General features: G+C 51.0%; 1 protein-coding gene across 3 annotated transcripts in view; it reads right to left on the bottom strand.

The window, feature by feature from the left end:
- The window catches only part of PRMT7 (protein arginine methyltransferase 7), a 56,001-nt gene that overhangs the window by 7,237 nt on the left and 32,469 nt on the right, over positions 1 to 16,295 (bottom strand). For all 3 annotated transcript variants that reach the window (XR_009214232.1, XR_009214233.1, XM_032157719.2), the window contains 7 exons: positions 8,277 to 8,404; positions 7,799 to 7,934; positions 6,786 to 6,869; positions 6,402 to 6,449; positions 5,651 to 5,740; positions 1,705 to 1,866; positions 547 to 621 (listed from right to left, as the gene is read on the bottom strand). Coding sequence is in view for 1 of the 3 variants with exons in the window: in XM_032157719.2 (XP_032013610.1) it covers positions 547 to 621; positions 1,705 to 1,866; positions 5,651 to 5,740; positions 6,402 to 6,449; positions 6,786 to 6,869; positions 7,799 to 7,934; positions 8,277 to 8,404 (723 nt within the window). In the remaining 2 variants the exon portion in view is untranslated. The remainder of the gene's footprint in view (positions 1 to 546; positions 622 to 1,704; positions 1,867 to 5,650; positions 5,741 to 6,401; positions 6,450 to 6,785; positions 6,870 to 7,798; positions 7,935 to 8,276; positions 8,405 to 16,295) is intronic.

Below are 16,295 nucleotides of genomic sequence, written 5' to 3'. Positions count from 1 at the left end.
GCCACGTGCATTTCCTTAATACACAGCATGGCCCATGCTCCTCACCCTGCCCCTCTCATGTGGATGGAACAGGACCCTCAGCTTCAGTCCTCATGAATCCAAAGACCACTGGCGCTGTCAGGACAGCCCATGGTTCTGGAGAACGTAGGCCCAGTTGCTAATCCCTACCATGTAAATAACCTGTGGGACACTCCTCAGGTACCCCTCCTGGGAATGGAGCCCCCACCGTGGAAATGGCTGCCTAAGAAGGTTCCCAGACAGCCTCTGGAAAGGCTGCCCCAATAGAAAACAAGCTGTAGGCACTGACGGGGGCAGTTGCAATGACAGGACTTACGGGCCCAGTGGAGATTCTGACACAGGGTGACAGCACGGAGCCAAGAACAGGACTGGTACCAAGCAATGCTCATGTTGAACCACACAAAATGGCAGCGCCTGACCTCACTGCCCCCAACAGAAGAGACTGTGCTGCCCAAGCCAGGACCCTGTGAGAGGCCTGCGCCGCAGGAGCAGGCGCGGGGGGACTACGCAGAGTGTGGCCCTGCCTACCTTAATCATGTCGTCCATGATGTGCACGTCGAAGCCTTCGCAGTCACCACAGGGGCTCCGGATCCGCCACAGGTCCTGTGAGGAAGGAGCAGCCCTGTCCACACCCGCCCGCCAGGGCACAGGGAAGTGTGGCAGCAAGAACAAGAGGCACATCTTGCTGTTCCCTGCACACCTGAAAGAGACCCCCAAGTATGAAGGGGCTCAGAGAGAACAAAGATCCACAACGGTTTCTGTAACAGACTGGGTTGGGCGGGAACCTGCAACCTCTGACGTGACACCTGAGTCCTCTCCTATAAGGGACAGTCAGCCAGAGCTACCAGGCTGGGGGCTGCACACTCCTATCCAGGCCATCCTGAACATCATTTCTTCGGGAAGAAATTTGTAAGCCATTTCTCTACCCAGCATCATCTCCAGTCCATGAGGATGCTGGGGAGAGAAAAAGGCCCTGCCAAGAGGAATCCAGAGGACACTCAGGCCACACGGCCTTCCCTCCCTTCCTCCTGGTCACATGCATGCATGGATTGTGACATCCCCTCTTCGGCCATGAAAACCAGAATTCATGTGGAAATCTAATTAGGTAAACAAGTAACACAGGAGAAATGCCCAGAATTTCAGTGATGGAGCCAATAAGCTAGGAGAGAAAACCACTCTCATCAAATGAGATACACTCTCCATCCAGGGTAGAGCTTTTCAAATCCTTTTAATAAAAATGCCCTTCCCAAAATGACTTTGTGACTATGGTTCTGCTTTGATGAGAAAATTAAAAGGAAGCTTTTCCATTTTTTCTTGCATAAAGCAGCTGACTCTCCCAATCTCAAAATGCTTTTAACAATTGAAGCCTCGGCTCTTAATGAGAGCAGAGCAGGCCACACCGCATGGCTTCTGAAACGCTTAATTTATATTTTTTAATTATTCTGATAAGCCACAATTGTAAAATGACAACACTCAGCCATTTCCATTTCGTATGTCAAATTATCGCATTTTTTAAAAGGCAAGCATCTTCTACTCAACCCCACAGTGTGCTGACACAGAAAGAAAACACAAGCTCAAATCATCAAGGCCCGAGCTGCTCCACAGGTGCCCAAGGTTCCTGCAAGAGAACAAGGTTCCCCACCCGCCTCCTCTGCTTTTTTCTGCAACATCCCCAGGGTGGCCTACCCTGAACTCCACAACCACAGCGTGCAACGAGGCTGCCTGGGGCATCACCACGGCACCTGGCCCCAGGTGCTGGTCCACAGCGGTCCGCACGTACCAGAAGTAGAGGTTGTGCCACGGCAGCAGGCTGGTAGTGAAGAATGGCTCGCCCAGGAGGAGAGAGACCTGGTGAGCAGGGCGAGAAGCAGGGCCCAGGCGTCAGAAGGGCTCGGCCCAGGAGCGTTAACAGGAACACGGAAGCAACAGGCCACTCAAGTCACTCAAGTCACTCCCTCACTCCCTCCCCCTCCCTCCCTCACTCAGTCACTCACTCATTCAGTCACTCATTCCCTCCCTCCCTCAGTCAACAAACAAGCAAGGCAGCAAGGCTCTGTACCTGCCCTGGAGGCTGTAAAGATTACAACCAGATATGAGACCCGTGCTCAGGAGGGCAGAGTGGAAGAGGGAAGCAGACAAAGAGACAAAGCGGGGCTGACCCCATGTGACAGAAAAAAGCAAGGATGGGGCTCATGGAGGGAGCCCAGAAATAAACGTGCCAGACGGGGCTTCCAGAGTGGCATCCTGTCAACCCCCACTGGACACTTTATCTCAGGACTTACCGGGGCTTGTCTCCGTCTCCCTCCCCAGGCTCTGAGCACCACAAGAGCAGGGACTGGCGGCCCAGCATCCCCAGCAGTGGGCCAGTGCCGTGACCAGATGTTCTGTGAACATTTGTGAGTAAAGGAACACATGCATGGCGAGGAGCCTGAACGGCCGAGGGAGGGGCAGCAGGGGCAAGAGTGAGGCCAGGAGACAGCAAGGCCCCCCAAGGTGAGGGTGTGGAGCTGCACAGGAGCCAGCCCAGCCCAAGGCAGCCAGGACAGGGTAAGGGGCTGGACTCATCCCGGAGGCGGCGGTGGGGGTGGTGGGTGTCACTAAAAGCTTTCATCAGGGGTTCAAAATCAGAAGGAATGTGATTTAGAAGATCCTGCTGAGGACCATGAAGTGTGGAAGGGAATCTGCGGGTGCTGGGGATGGATGCGACTTGGGAGAGTGCAGAAAGAGTCCGGGCAAGAAACGGAGACTCCAAGGTGGGAGGAAAGGAAGGAGTGGCAGAGGGTAAGGAGGCAGCCAACCCCGGGCGGGCCCAAGCAGACAGGCACCAAAGGGGGGCCAGTCAGAGATGACGGAGGTGCAGCAGGAAATGCTGGGAGACAAAAAGGGCTGCCCTGAGTGCTTCCTGGCCTCCCCCCACAGCATCAGGAACATGGCAAGAACGCCCACTCCCGCCACTCCAATTCAACGTGACCCCAGTCTACCAGTACACCACATAGCAGCTTTCAGAATCATCTCCTATGCCCTCATCTATGAGGGAGAAAAAAGGCGACTTGTGGATAAATATTTATAGCAGCATTACTCACAACAGCCCAAAAGTAGGAGCCACCCAAATGTCCATCAGCTGATAAACAGATAAATAACATGGTCTATCCACACAACGCAATCTTACTCAGCAAGAAAGAGAAATGAGGTATTGATTCAGGCTACGACATGGATGAGCCCTGAAAACATGAAGCCACATGAGAGGCCAGTCACGAAAGACCACACACTGTCTGATTCCATTCACACAGGACGCCCAGAATGGGCAAGCTAAAGACAGAAAGGAGAAGAGTGGGACTGCGGACAAATGGTGCGTGACTGCCAATGGGTAATGAAAGGGTTCTTAAACTGATGTGGTGATGATTATACAACCTTATGAATATACAAAAATCACTGAGTGAATAGTAAGGTATGTGAATTGTATCTCAATAAAACTGTTATTTTTTAAATGGGCAAAAGGCTTGAATAGATATTTCACCAAGCAAGACACAAGCACACGAAATGATGTTCACCATCATCAGTCATTGGGCAAATACAAATTAAAACTATGTGGAGACATCACCACACTCCCATTAAAATGGTTATCCTAAAAAAAAAAGCCAATGCCAGGTGCTGGTGAGGATCCGAGAACCTGGACCCTCAGACGTTACCGATGGGGATGTCAAAGGGACAGCCACTTCGAACAACAGTTCAGCAGCTTCTTAAAAAGCTGACCGTAACTACCACATGACCCAGCAATCTACACCAAGGCATCTGCATAAGAGACTGAGGACATACATCCTCTCTAAGACCGGTGAACCCATGTTCACAGAAGCCTTATTCAAAGTGGCCAAAAACTGGACACAATCCAAACGTCCATAAGCAGGTGAATGGATAGCCACACCATGGAATGCTACGCAGCCTTAAAAAGAACGAAATGGGTGAACCTCAAAGACGTTATGCTCAGTGAAAAGGAGCCAGACTCACGAGACCACACACTGTGTACCTCACTTTTGAGAAATGCCAGAAGAGACACATACTGGAGACACAAACCAGACCAGTGGCTGCCAAGCCTGGGGCAGGGGGATGCTGACTATTAACAGGCTCCCGGGAATTTGGGAGGTAACAGAAATGTTCTCTTTTCATTCCCATGTTTTTAGAGACAAGATATCACTCTGTCAGCCATGCTGTAGTGCTCTGCCACAAGCACGGTTCACTGCAGCCTCCAACTTCTGGGCTCAGGCGATCCTCCCACCTCACCCACCTCAGCCTCCTGGGACTACAGGCACGTGCCACCACACTCGGTTAATTTTTTTTGTTTTTATAGAGACAAGGTCTCCCTATGTTACCCACACTGGTCTGGAACTCCTGGATCCAAGCGATCCTCCCACCTTGGCCTCCCAAAGTTCTGGGATTACAGACATGTGCCACCATGTCTGGCCTGGAAATGTTCTAAATGAGACTGGGTGACGGTTAACTCCATACATTTACTTAAAAAATCACTGAACTGTACACTTGAAATGCATTAATTTTGTGGTATGTCAACTACATCTCAATAAAGCTGTTATTTAAAAAAAGACTGGCAGGAAAGATGAAAGATGACAGCTCTGCTTTGGATGAGTCCAGTTTGTGGGATATTCAAGGAAAGGTGACAGGATGGCAGCTGGACATGAGATTTGAATCCAAAATAGTAAAGAGTGAAGGTCGGCTCTGATGGTCACTGATTCACACATGAGAAGGAACATGAATACCAGAGAGGATGCAGTAGGGGGAAGCGGGGGACACGGGGAGAGTGCCATGGAGCAGCTCAAGGGAAGGAGCAGCCAGGAAGGTGAGGGGAAAGCGACCTCCCCAGCACAGGCAGAAGTCCCGGGTCACAAGGACAAACAAGTAGAGCAGATGAAGCCTGCAGGGAGACCGTGGGAGTAACGACGAGGTTGCTGGCAGAAGCAGTTTCAGGGCCTGGAAGCCTGACTGTAGCAGGAAGCCGTGGACGGGGAATGAAGACAGGAGTGCGGTGGAGAGGAAAGGACGCGCTCTGCTCCTAGGAACCCCAAGACAGCTGCTCTGTTCTGACCTGAAGGAGCAGAAATAAGGCTGAGCTAAGAGCAGTACAGCCAGGTGTGGTGGCTTATGCCTGTAATCCCAGCATTTTGGGAGGCTGAGGCTGGCAGATCCCATGAGCCCAGGAGTTCAAGACCAGCCTGGGCCACATGATGAAACGCTGACTCTACAAAAAATACAAAAATTAGCCGGGCGTAATGGCACATGCCTACAGTCCCAGCTACTCAGGAGAGGTGGGAGGATCGCTTGAGGCTGGAAGGTTGAGGCTGCAGTAAGCCAAGATCGTGCCACTGCACTACACCCTGGGCGACAGCGCGAGACCCCATTTTCAAAAAAAAAAAAAAAAAAAAAGGAGCAGCGCAACCATCTGCTCGCTGGGCAGCTCCATGAAAGCCTCACCACACCCTTGATGGTGGGAGCTCCTAGGAGGTAAGGTTACGTGGAGGACCCACCATGAGACCCCAGGGACAGGGTGGGGCCTAGGCTACTTCAGTGCCGTGCTGCCCACCCTAACACAGCCCAGCGTAGCCAAAAGGCTCCTGCTACTCACCTTTCTGCCCTTCAGGTCCTCATTTGTTAATAATTCTGGCCGTTTCTCTATGATGTTAATTTTATCTTCCAAGTGGTTAGCCTTGAAGATCTTAGAAAGAAAACCGTAAAATTACTGTATTTATACTAAAGTATTGTTTTTATCAGGAAAAATAATCTCTCAAAGTTGCATTCTCCGCTTTGAATTTTCTGGCAAATAATTCTGGAAAACCACTTTTATCTGCTTTGTGGAAATCCTCTCCTTGGGGGGCATCCTATAGACTATGGATGAGATCAGGAGCAGAATGTGATAAAAGCAAAAGAAATTTCTCCCGCAGGTGCACACCAGGACTCAGTGCGAGCCTGCAGTTCTGGTGAAGGGAGTTCCCCTTTGGAGAGGAAATCAAACCAGTTACTGGCCAGGGAGAGAAATGCCATCTCCCATCAGGCTGTGAGCACTGGCTCCCTCAGCACTGATGTCCCAGAAACACATCCTACATTCAATTCTACCACAACAGTAGCTTTATGTGAAGTGAGGAGAAAAGCCTAAACTTCTTCAGACACAAAAAAACAAAGCAGAGTGCAAATGCCTGCCTCTATTTCAGTGACAGCCCCCAAGGCCTCTGGCTGCTCTCCAGGCAGCAACCAAGACAACACAGGGGTGCAAGCGAGCTGCCACTCCTTCGTTCCCCCCGGGCCAATGCCACTTCAAAGCCATCAACCCAGACCCCACAGGTCCTCTCACTATTTCAGCAACAACAATTCTCACTTACTTTTCTCAACAGTTTGTGAGAAGCTGCTGAGCTCTCGACTGTAAACACCTAGAGGGAACACCATGCTATTAGTTGTAAGATATTCACTTAATAGAGAAGAAATTAAAGATTAAAATGTGACAAGACCATCCTAAGGCAGAGGACACACCTGAACAACCCTCCCTGCACTCATTCCCTCCCTGGGGCAGCCTGAACACCGGCTCTGAGGCCTGATGCATGCCTGTACGCACAGGCAATAAACCCCCCAGCCCCTGACCCGAGCATGCTGTGCCCACGACAGTGGCCTTTGCAAAGAGCCTTGACCACAGAATTGTGCACCCGGACCACACGACGCCCTAACTCACGAGCCCACCCCAGGAGGCTGACAAGGGTGCACGTCAGTACCTGCTCCACCCCCAGGTGATGGGCCAACATGGAGAGCAGGCTGCCATCGCTGACACACAGACACACGCTGTCTGGCTTCAGCACCTGTGGGGAATGAGCAACCTCAGCACAGGGCTTCCTCCAGTTTGCCAGAAGATTCCTGCTGGCAAGCTGTCAGAAATGCTTCCCTTCTCACCCCACTTGCCCAGACCTTGGACCATCCCCCTGCGTCCTCATGCAGTAACCACCCCCAGCCACAAACATGCCCGCCTTGCTCATGTCTCCCCACCTGTCCCCACTGTCAGAAAAGACACTCCTCAACCCAGCCTAGTGGCCCCGCTAAAGGCCTGCCCCACCTGCAGGCCACCTCCCAGTCCATGACAACAGGCTTCTTCCCTGTCTGGTGACAGCACAGACAGCTGAGAGCCTCCAAGGCTCGAGTGTTCACAATTGACTCCCCAAAGTCAGGGATGCCTTTCTGGGTGACAGACCCCTCTGAGAGAAACTCAGGATGGCTTGGATCCTCCTCCATCCCCCAAAATGCACACATGCACACTTATTTCTGTACACACCCCCAAGGGCCTCAAGAGACCCTCCCTCTAAGCCCCATCTGTAATCCCCAGGCCGAGTCCCCTGCTACAGGTAGCAGGGAGCAAAGGTTTTCAGGCAGGAGAGCGACATGATCAGATTTACATCTTAGAAAATTTTAGAAAGGCGACAACACATGAAAAGAGGGGTGGCCTAACCCACTGTGACCACCCACAGCAATGACTGTGTCTGACAAGGCAAAGGCGTCCAGCAGGAGCCCAGCCAGAGGCTCTCCCAGTAGAGCAGAGAGCAAGCCCTCAGGAAGTCCAGCCCCAGGCTCTCCTGCTTTCTGCTCCAGTGCCCACCCCAGGAGGCGATCGCTGAAGCCACTCATAGACAAGAGGACACAGGAAAGAAACAGCAAATCATAAGCAGAGTGTTGGGGCTCATGGGACAAACTTATTTTTCTCTTTTCCCCACAACCAGCCAAGTGGCTGGACACTTACGGTCCTCAGAGCCTGGACGTATCGATCAGTTCTGTCCTGATCATTGATCTCCCCAAACCGAGGCCGGTTCCAGAGCAGGTGAGCCTGGCAGTCGCACACGGGGCGCATCTGGCGGACTCTCTCATTCTTTTCAGGGCTAGGCCAGGAGATGAACAAACAAACGTGGGCTGTGAGCGCCTCCACAGGTCTCTAGAGGGCATGAATCTGGACACTGGTCTCCAGTAGGCATGAGAGCCTAGAGCACCTGCTAGTTCCAGACTTATCCTACGCGTCTGCTCTAAACAGATTCCAGCAACCCACGACAGCCTCTCCTGGGTATACACGAATGGGCACTGACACATCGGTCACAAATCTTTGTTCTTATATTATCCTGTCCAGACACAAATCCACCCACTGGCACCTCCAAAGGATCTGTAAATGGGGAATTTACATGCAAGTCTCAGAGGCTCCTCCTCCACCCCCATGAGGCTCGACGTACCCGGTCCTCTGCAGGCTGTACCATACGCAGTAGTCATCGTGGTGGGCTACCAGATAGAGCGCTGAGCCCTGCACCACAGGCTCCTCTTGTGGCAGGAAGTACACACACTGCATCCAGTGGTCTCGCCACTGAAACGCAGAACAGAGTCAGCTGTCAACAAGCTGCAGCGTGAGCAATGCTTCTAATCCAGGAGCCAAATGCCAGAGAACTGCCAGTTTTCAGGACGTCCACAATGTAGACTGCAGCTGGCATTTGTGGCCAAGGAGATAAAGAAATAAACTCTAAACTCAGAGGCCAGTGGCCCAAAAGTTTGCGGGAACCCTGTTGGCTTCAGGAAGACACAATGTGGCCAAGGGCAGCGATCTGCCACAGTGGCTTAGGGGAGGGGACAAGTGCAGGCTCCAGTCCCCACCCCATCAGAGTAGCACCAAAGCTCTCTCTTCAACATGTAGGGCTGTGCTGAATGTTTCATTTGAAGGAAAAAACAATGGTTTAAACCCAGTGGTTTGAGGGGAACCTTTTCAGAATAGTCCCATGGCACGCATTCCAAAGGCTTTAACATACTCGGAATTTACAAAACAGTCAAACGCAATGCACTAAACCTAACTGGATCGTAGACTGAGGAAACAAAAGCTATCAAGGACTTCTGGAGACAAATTTTATTTTGAACCATATGTTACAGGATACTATGGAACTACTGTTTTTCTTAGGTGTGATCATGTGTTTCGTTTATGTTGCAGACTGTTTTCATTCTTGGGAGATGTGTTGAGGTATTTAAAAGTAAAGTGTCAGATGTCTGCAACTTACTTTCAAATGATTTAGCAAAAAAAAATGCGTGCGCACGTGTGTGTGTGTGTGTGTGTGTGTGTGTGTGTGTGTGTGTGTGTGTAGAGATGCAGGGCGAGAGGCAGAAAGACAAAGACAAAGCAGGTATTGTTAGGTAACATGGGGTACCTTAAAATGGCACTGTACCTTAAGATGGGGCCGGTTCCGGTTCTTCTCCCCTCCTTGACGGGGCACTGTCTGAACCCGCCAAAGGAGGGCCAATCAGAAAGAAGTATCTCCCGCCTTCCCTTGGGCCCGCCCCTAGCCCAATCCACGTAGGCCTAAGGGATATAAAACGCAGCACACCAGCAGCCCTCTCTCTCTTCTCTTCCTTCTCCTTGCGTGGTGCCGCTCGATACCTCCAATAAAGATCTCTTGACCGCGACCGGTATAATTTGGTCTCCGCCCGGCCCCTTTCATTAGCGCCGTGACTCAGATCGGGACTCCCCACCCCCCTCGGTGGGACCCCGATCCCTTTCGGGCTCAGTCCAGACCCCGGCCAGTCTTCGCTCATTCTCCTGTTCGCCAAGCTGTTCGCCCAACACCGGCCTCGTCTCGGTAAGTCTTCCCCTCCAGGGTCTACCTCTCTAGGCAGGCAAGAGACCCCACAAAGCGCCTCGCCTCAAGCCCCTAAGGCCACGGTAGAACCCAAATAGAAAAACTGGCCCACATATCCCCTAGACAGCCAAAGCAAATGGCCCACTTATGGGTCTCTCGATCCTAACATTCTCCAGGATCTCTACAATTATTGCGAGTGAACAGGAAAATGGGTAGAGATCCCATATATCCACGGCTTCTTTCTCCTGTGGGATAGACCTAACCTTTGTCTCCCTTGCAAACCGCAGCAGCTCCTTGCCGATGAACCGCCAACCTCTCCCTCTGCCCCTGACTTCGACCCAGCCGACGAACCCCCCCCCACCACCACCCTCCGCCACGTCCTCCGGCCGCTACCCAACCAGAAGTTGCCCAGCCTCCCGCTGCCCCCTCCCCATGCCCTCAACCGCCTATCCCGTCAGCCCTGGCCTTCAGCCCCCCCCACCACTCGCTCAAAGTCACACCCCCCCCTTGCCCCCCTTAGAGAGATGGCAGGAGCTGAAGGTATTGTCCGAGTCCACGTCCCCTTTTCTATGGCTGACTTATCACAAATAGAAAAACACCTAGGATCCTACACTTCCAATTCTGCTTCCAATACCTCATCCAAGCTTAGAGCCTTCCATGCTCTCTAACACCCTCCTCCCCGAGAAGTGTAGGCGAGTCTAGGAACAAGCTCGAACTTATGCAGCATACAGGATAAAAATGAAAACCCGTCCGCTTTTCTAGACCGCCTTACACAGGCACTCCAATAATACACCAACATAGATCCCGAAACCCCAGACGGTAGGCAACTCCTCATGTCCCATTTTTTGCTCAGAGTTTTCCTGATATCAAAGGTAAACTAAAAAAAACTGGATAAAGGCCCCCTCACCCCTCAAACCGAGATCTTAACAACGGCATTTAAGGTGTATCACAATCGAGATGAGAAGGCAAAGAGGCAGAAGTACCAGTTACTGGCACAAGCCCTTCAAGCCTCCCCTCGATCACACGGCCATAAGTTGTCATCTGCCCATCCATCCCAACGTCAGCCCCTAGGGCCCTGTTTCAAATGAGGAAAGGAAGGGAACTGGGTCTGAGAGTGCCCAAATCCCAGGCCCCCCAACCGGCCATGTCCTAAATGCCACCAATCTGGCCACTGGGGCGTAGACTGCCCCGGCTCCCGAAGCAGGGCCGGGCCAGCCACCATCCCAACTCCCAATCTTCTAGGATTGGCCATTCAAGACTGACGGGGCCTTGGGACTTCCTTCCCAACACAAATCATCACCACACAGGAGCCCAGGATCTCTTTAACAGTGGATGGATGTCCCATCACCTTTCTCCTAGACACCAGAGCTATTTTCTCGGTTTTAAGGGAATTTTGGGGCGCCACTTCCCTCTTTGGATCTCCCATAGTCGGGGTCAGAGGCCAAACCATACGTCCAAGAGCCACTCCTCCCCTCTCCTGCACTTTCTCCGGCCACATCTTTTCCCATCGATTCCTAGTCATGCCACAATGCCCACTCCCTTTGTTAAGAAGAGACATCCTCTCAAAATTCAAAACCTCTATCACCTTTAATCCAGCCATCCCCCCCAAAATCCACCTCACTCATTGCCCTAGTTGCTGATTCCATATACCAGGCTCCTGCTCCTCCTCCGCCTTTGCTCCCAACAGGCGTTAATCCTGTAGTTTGGGATACTACCACCCCTTCGTTAGCACTATGCACCCCCATACAAATCTCCCTCAAAAATCCACATCACTTTCCCAGCCAACCCCAATATCCTCTCCCCACTTCTAGTCTGAGAGGATTACAACCAGTTATCTCCAATCTCCTCAGGAAGGGGTTCCTTAGACCAACCCACTCGCCATTCAACACCCCCATTCTTGCAGTAAAAAAATCCAATGGCACATTCCGCCTCGTTCAGGACCTCAGACTCATTAATGAAGCCGTTAAACCCATTCACCCCCTAGTCCCCAACCCCTACACTCTCTTGTCCTCAATTCCTATCTCAAGGATGCTTTCTTCACCATTCCTCTCTCCCCCCAATCACAAGATCTCTTTGCTTTCACCTGGACTGACCCAGACACCAAACAGTCACAACAACTGACATGGACCATTCTTCCCCAAGGGTTCAGAGATAGCCCTCACATTTTTGGCCAAATCCTAGCTTCAGACCTACAAAAATTACACTTTCCCCAGTCCACCCTCCTACAATACGTTAATGACCTCCTCCTATGCACTCCCTCTCTAACTGTCTCACAAACTGACACCACCTCTCTTCTCAACTTCCTTGCTGACCGAGGCTACCGAGTATCCCCCCAAAAGGTCCAGCTCTCCCTCACTCAAGTCACCTATCTAGGAGTCCTCCTTGCCCATGACTCAAAGGCCACCACCCTAGACCGAAAGTGCTTCATTAGAAGTCTTCCCATCCCAAAAACCAAACAAGAGATACTCTCCTTCTTAGGACTAGCAGGCTACTTTAGAACTTGGATCCCCAACTACTCTTTATTAGCAAAGCCCCTATATGATCTCCCCCGAGGTACCCCATCCGAGCCTGTAGAGGCCAGTCAAGCAGCCCTTCCTGTCACTCCAACAGGCACTACTCAAAGCCCCAGCCCTACATCTTCCAGACTTACAACAACCTTTCATTCTATATGTACATGAGCACAATGGCTTGGCTCTTGGAGTCCTAGGTCAGATGCACGGACCCACCTTTGTGGCAGTTGCATACCTATCCAAACAATTCTGAGAGCGAACTCGGCCCGCAGGGAACTGAGTTTTCTCCTTTCCCTCCTCACTCGTCCGGCCTGGGTTTCCTCCCTTCTCTCGCTCAAAAAATCCTGGTACCAGGTAACCCACGGCCCTCGGCCTTACAGAGGCCCATCAGTTCTTTCGTTTCAGTGACGAATGGCTCGAAGGTTCTGACTCGCAACACAGCCATCGGCTAATAGGGGACGCCCTGTTCAGCCAGCCGCCGTATACATATACCCCTTCCTCTCTCACCATGGGAGGCTCTGCATCCCTGCCGGCCAACTAGACCCCACCGTGAGAGGGTGGGCCCTCTGCCTTCGGGCCCTGGCTGCAGCCTACCTACTACTTCAAGAGTCAAAGAAATTAACGTTTAGGGCAGCTGTTGTCATTACCTCCCCCCATCACCTCAAGGAACTCCTGACCTACAAAAGTCTCCGCGTACTGTCTCTCCTAGTTTCCTTCCTGCACGATTCCGCTGTAACTTTCCAAACATGTGCACCCCTCAATCCCGCCACCCTCCTGCCTGTCTCTCCTTAAACACAAACCCACAGACCCCTCTAAAGCCAGGCACGCCTGTACCCCACAACCCTCTCAAAGTTCGCATTTCTAAAACGCCCTCCAGGGCTGCGCGCGGTGGCTCACGCTTGTAATCCCAGCACTTTGGGAGGCCAAGGTGGATGGATCACGAGGTCAGGAGATTGAGACCACGGTGAAACCCCGTCTCTAATAAAAATACAAAAAAAAAATTAGCCGGGCGTGGTGGCGGGCGCCTGTAGTCTCCCAGACTCGGAGAGGCTGAGGCAGGAGAATGGCGTGAACCCGGGAGGCGGAGCTTGCAGTGAGCCGAGATTGTGCTACTGCACTCCAGCCTGGGTGACAGAACGAGACTCCGTCTCAAAAATAAATAAATAAAAAAATAAAACGCCCTCCCTTCCTACTATTCCTAAGGCGTAAGCTGCCGCCCTCATGCCTGCTCCGAGCCTGCTCTTCTGGCTCTCCGCCTCTTACATCTTCTTCTACGGACCCTCCTCCGCCAACAGGCCCACTTCACAACCCTACTACCTGTTCACCCTCAAAGAAACCTACAACGCTAACCGGAGGTCACACACCAATGTCATCAGTTACACCCGATGCTCCGTCGACGCATCCTCAGTAAACCTTCCCCTCCCTAAACTCACCATAATAAATAGCGGTTAGGACCCTTATTTCCACATGTTCCACTTTGCCATTTGCTTTCCACACCAACAATCCCGCAGCGCCTGTAAAACTGAATGGCCCCAAAACTATGGGTGTCCCTGGACCAGCTGTGTTATGAATTAAATCACCAAAAAAACAGACAGACAGACCCCATTCATATATTATGTCACCAAAACAATGCCTCATCTCGAGCAATTCACATCACCGACCCAGCCAACGCAATCTAGGGCCAGGCAGCCACAGGGGGAATATACCCAAGCAATGCCTGGTCTTATCCAGCACAAACTATAACCATCACCCGTACCCTAAAAACTGACTCCCAACAGGTTCTCCCTACTTCCGATTGTTTCCTCATTAAGTTTCTCTTCCATATCTAACCAAACATTTAACCAGCTTCTCCTCAGAAACTACCAACTTTTAGCCACCAGCGAGGACAGGACAGATTCCACAGACGGGCTCACAACCTGCTAACCCAAGCCAGTCATGACAACCGCCAACCGATTCCACAAATTGCTCAACGATCTCTGAGCCGACAGCTGGCTCATCGCCAACCCATCCCTGCCCCTCAACTGGCTCACGGCACTGGAGGATCTATACCTACAAGGAACATTACCCCACGCACAACCCTGACAGTTCTCCCTGTGCCCCCTCCCCACAGTGCCCCCACTCAGCAGGAAGCAGCCAGATGAACCACGACGCCCATTTTCCTCCATTTAAGAAAACAAAAAGGGAGGAATGTTAGGTAACATGGGGTACCTTAAAATGGCGCCGTACCTTAAGATCGGGCCGGTTTCGGGTTCTTCTCCCCTCCTTGACCGGGCACTGTCTGAACCCGCCAAAGTAGGGCCAATCAGAAAGAAGCATCTCCCGCCTTCCCTTGGGCCCGCCCCAGCCCAATCCACGTAGGCCTAAGGGATATAAAACCCAGCACACCAGCAGCCCTCTCTCTCTTCTCTTCCTTCTCCTTGCATGGTGCCGCTCGATACCTCCAATAAAGATCTCTTGACCGTGACGGGTGTAGTTTGGTCTCCACCCGGCCCCTTTCAGGTATGGCAAACGTTAACAACTGGTAAATTTAAATTAATAAAGGGACTATCAGTGTTCATTTTCACTTATTCTGTGGATATGTAATTTTTCAAAATAAAAAGGCGGGAAAATACAAAAAGGTTTTGGCTTATTCTTCGAATTAAATTGAAGTATTTAAATAATTGAATATTCTAAATTGTGAAACATGGTTGACAATGATCCACAGTCAATTTTTAATAAGCTGTGCTAGTCCTTACTACAAACCCCACATACAGGATTCTATCCTACGAAAATCCAAAAAAAAACAAAAAACAAAAAACAAAAACAAAGAAAAGAGTTATATTCACATAAAAATGCAAATCACAGAATTATTTATACCAGCAAAAACTGGAACCCACCCAAACAGCCAGTACTCAGAACAGGATATAAACCCTCATGTAGAATAGACATCTTAAACGCTGCTGCTGAAGGCTACGGGGCCCGGAACAGAGATGAGCCCTGACGACACCCACGCGTTTGGAGAGAGACCAAACAAAGGGAGCTATTTTGAGTGAAAGGGAAGACCATGAGTGATATTTTTATTTTATATAATGAGGTTTATTTCTCTCATAATTGTTAAGCTTCTTTTTGAAGGAAGAACTGCCCTAAAAAGTAGATGCCAGCTGGACGCGGTGGCTCACACCTGTAATCCCAACAATTCGGGAGGCCGAGGCTGGCGAATCGCTTGAGGCCAGGTGTACGGGACCAGCCTGGGTAACACACCAGTGACCCCCATTTCTACAAAAAACACAAGATTAGCTAGGCATGGTGGCACGTGCCTATAGTCCCAGCTACTCAGGAGCCTGAGATGGGAGGATCGCTCGTGCCCAGAGTTCACAGCAGCAGTGAGCTAAGAAGTGCCACCACAATCCAACCTGAGCAATACAGCAAGACCCTGTCTCTAACAAACAAAAACAGGAGATGCCTGGCTCAACTCTGAAGAGACGATTGCCTGCTCATTCTGTCACCTTCAGGAACTAAGAAAAACTTGGCCCTGTGGGACTCCAAGAGCACAGGTAAGGAACGTGCCCACCCGCCTGGTCTTGAATTTAACAAAAAGGCAGGAGAATGACATTCCCACACACTTAAGACGCCTACTTGAACATAAAAACTAGAAAATGAAAATCTGACCAGATATGTTCTGGAAAAATAAATAGTAACAGGAATAACACAGGTTCTTTTAAACCTTTTATTTATTCCCACACTATGCAAATATATGAAGACAGGAGAACCCTTCCCCGACCCCTCCTAGGCTCCCATGGCACTGCCCTGTCATCATGTCCTTCCCATACTCCCACCACAGGGACCTCCTGGGTCCTAATGTTGAGGAGCTGGTGACAGAACCCACTGTGCCAAGGTGGAACAGACTAAATATACTTAGGATCAAAGCAGTTACATGAATTCACAAGGGAGATTCATTAGCAACTTTCAAATTTCCAATCCAAAAGTCAACACTGGTAGAGAAACAACACAAGACCCACAGTCAAGAGACCAGGGGCAGGACCCACTCTACTGCTCCTGGACACAAGGCCCCGCTCCAACCCCTGGAGCCTACTGAGTCCCGGGTTGGCTATGGTTGTGGTTACCTGGTTTGTCTACTAAGAGGATT

Source organism: Hylobates moloch, unplaced genomic scaffold (assembly GCF_009828535.3).
Source record: "Hylobates moloch isolate HMO894 unplaced genomic scaffold, HMol_V3 SCAFFOLD_6, whole genome shotgun sequence".
Classification (NCBI taxonomy): domain Eukaryota; kingdom Metazoa; phylum Chordata; class Mammalia; order Primates; family Hylobatidae; genus Hylobates; species Hylobates moloch.
This window is presented reverse-complemented; position numbering and strand designations above follow the sequence as displayed.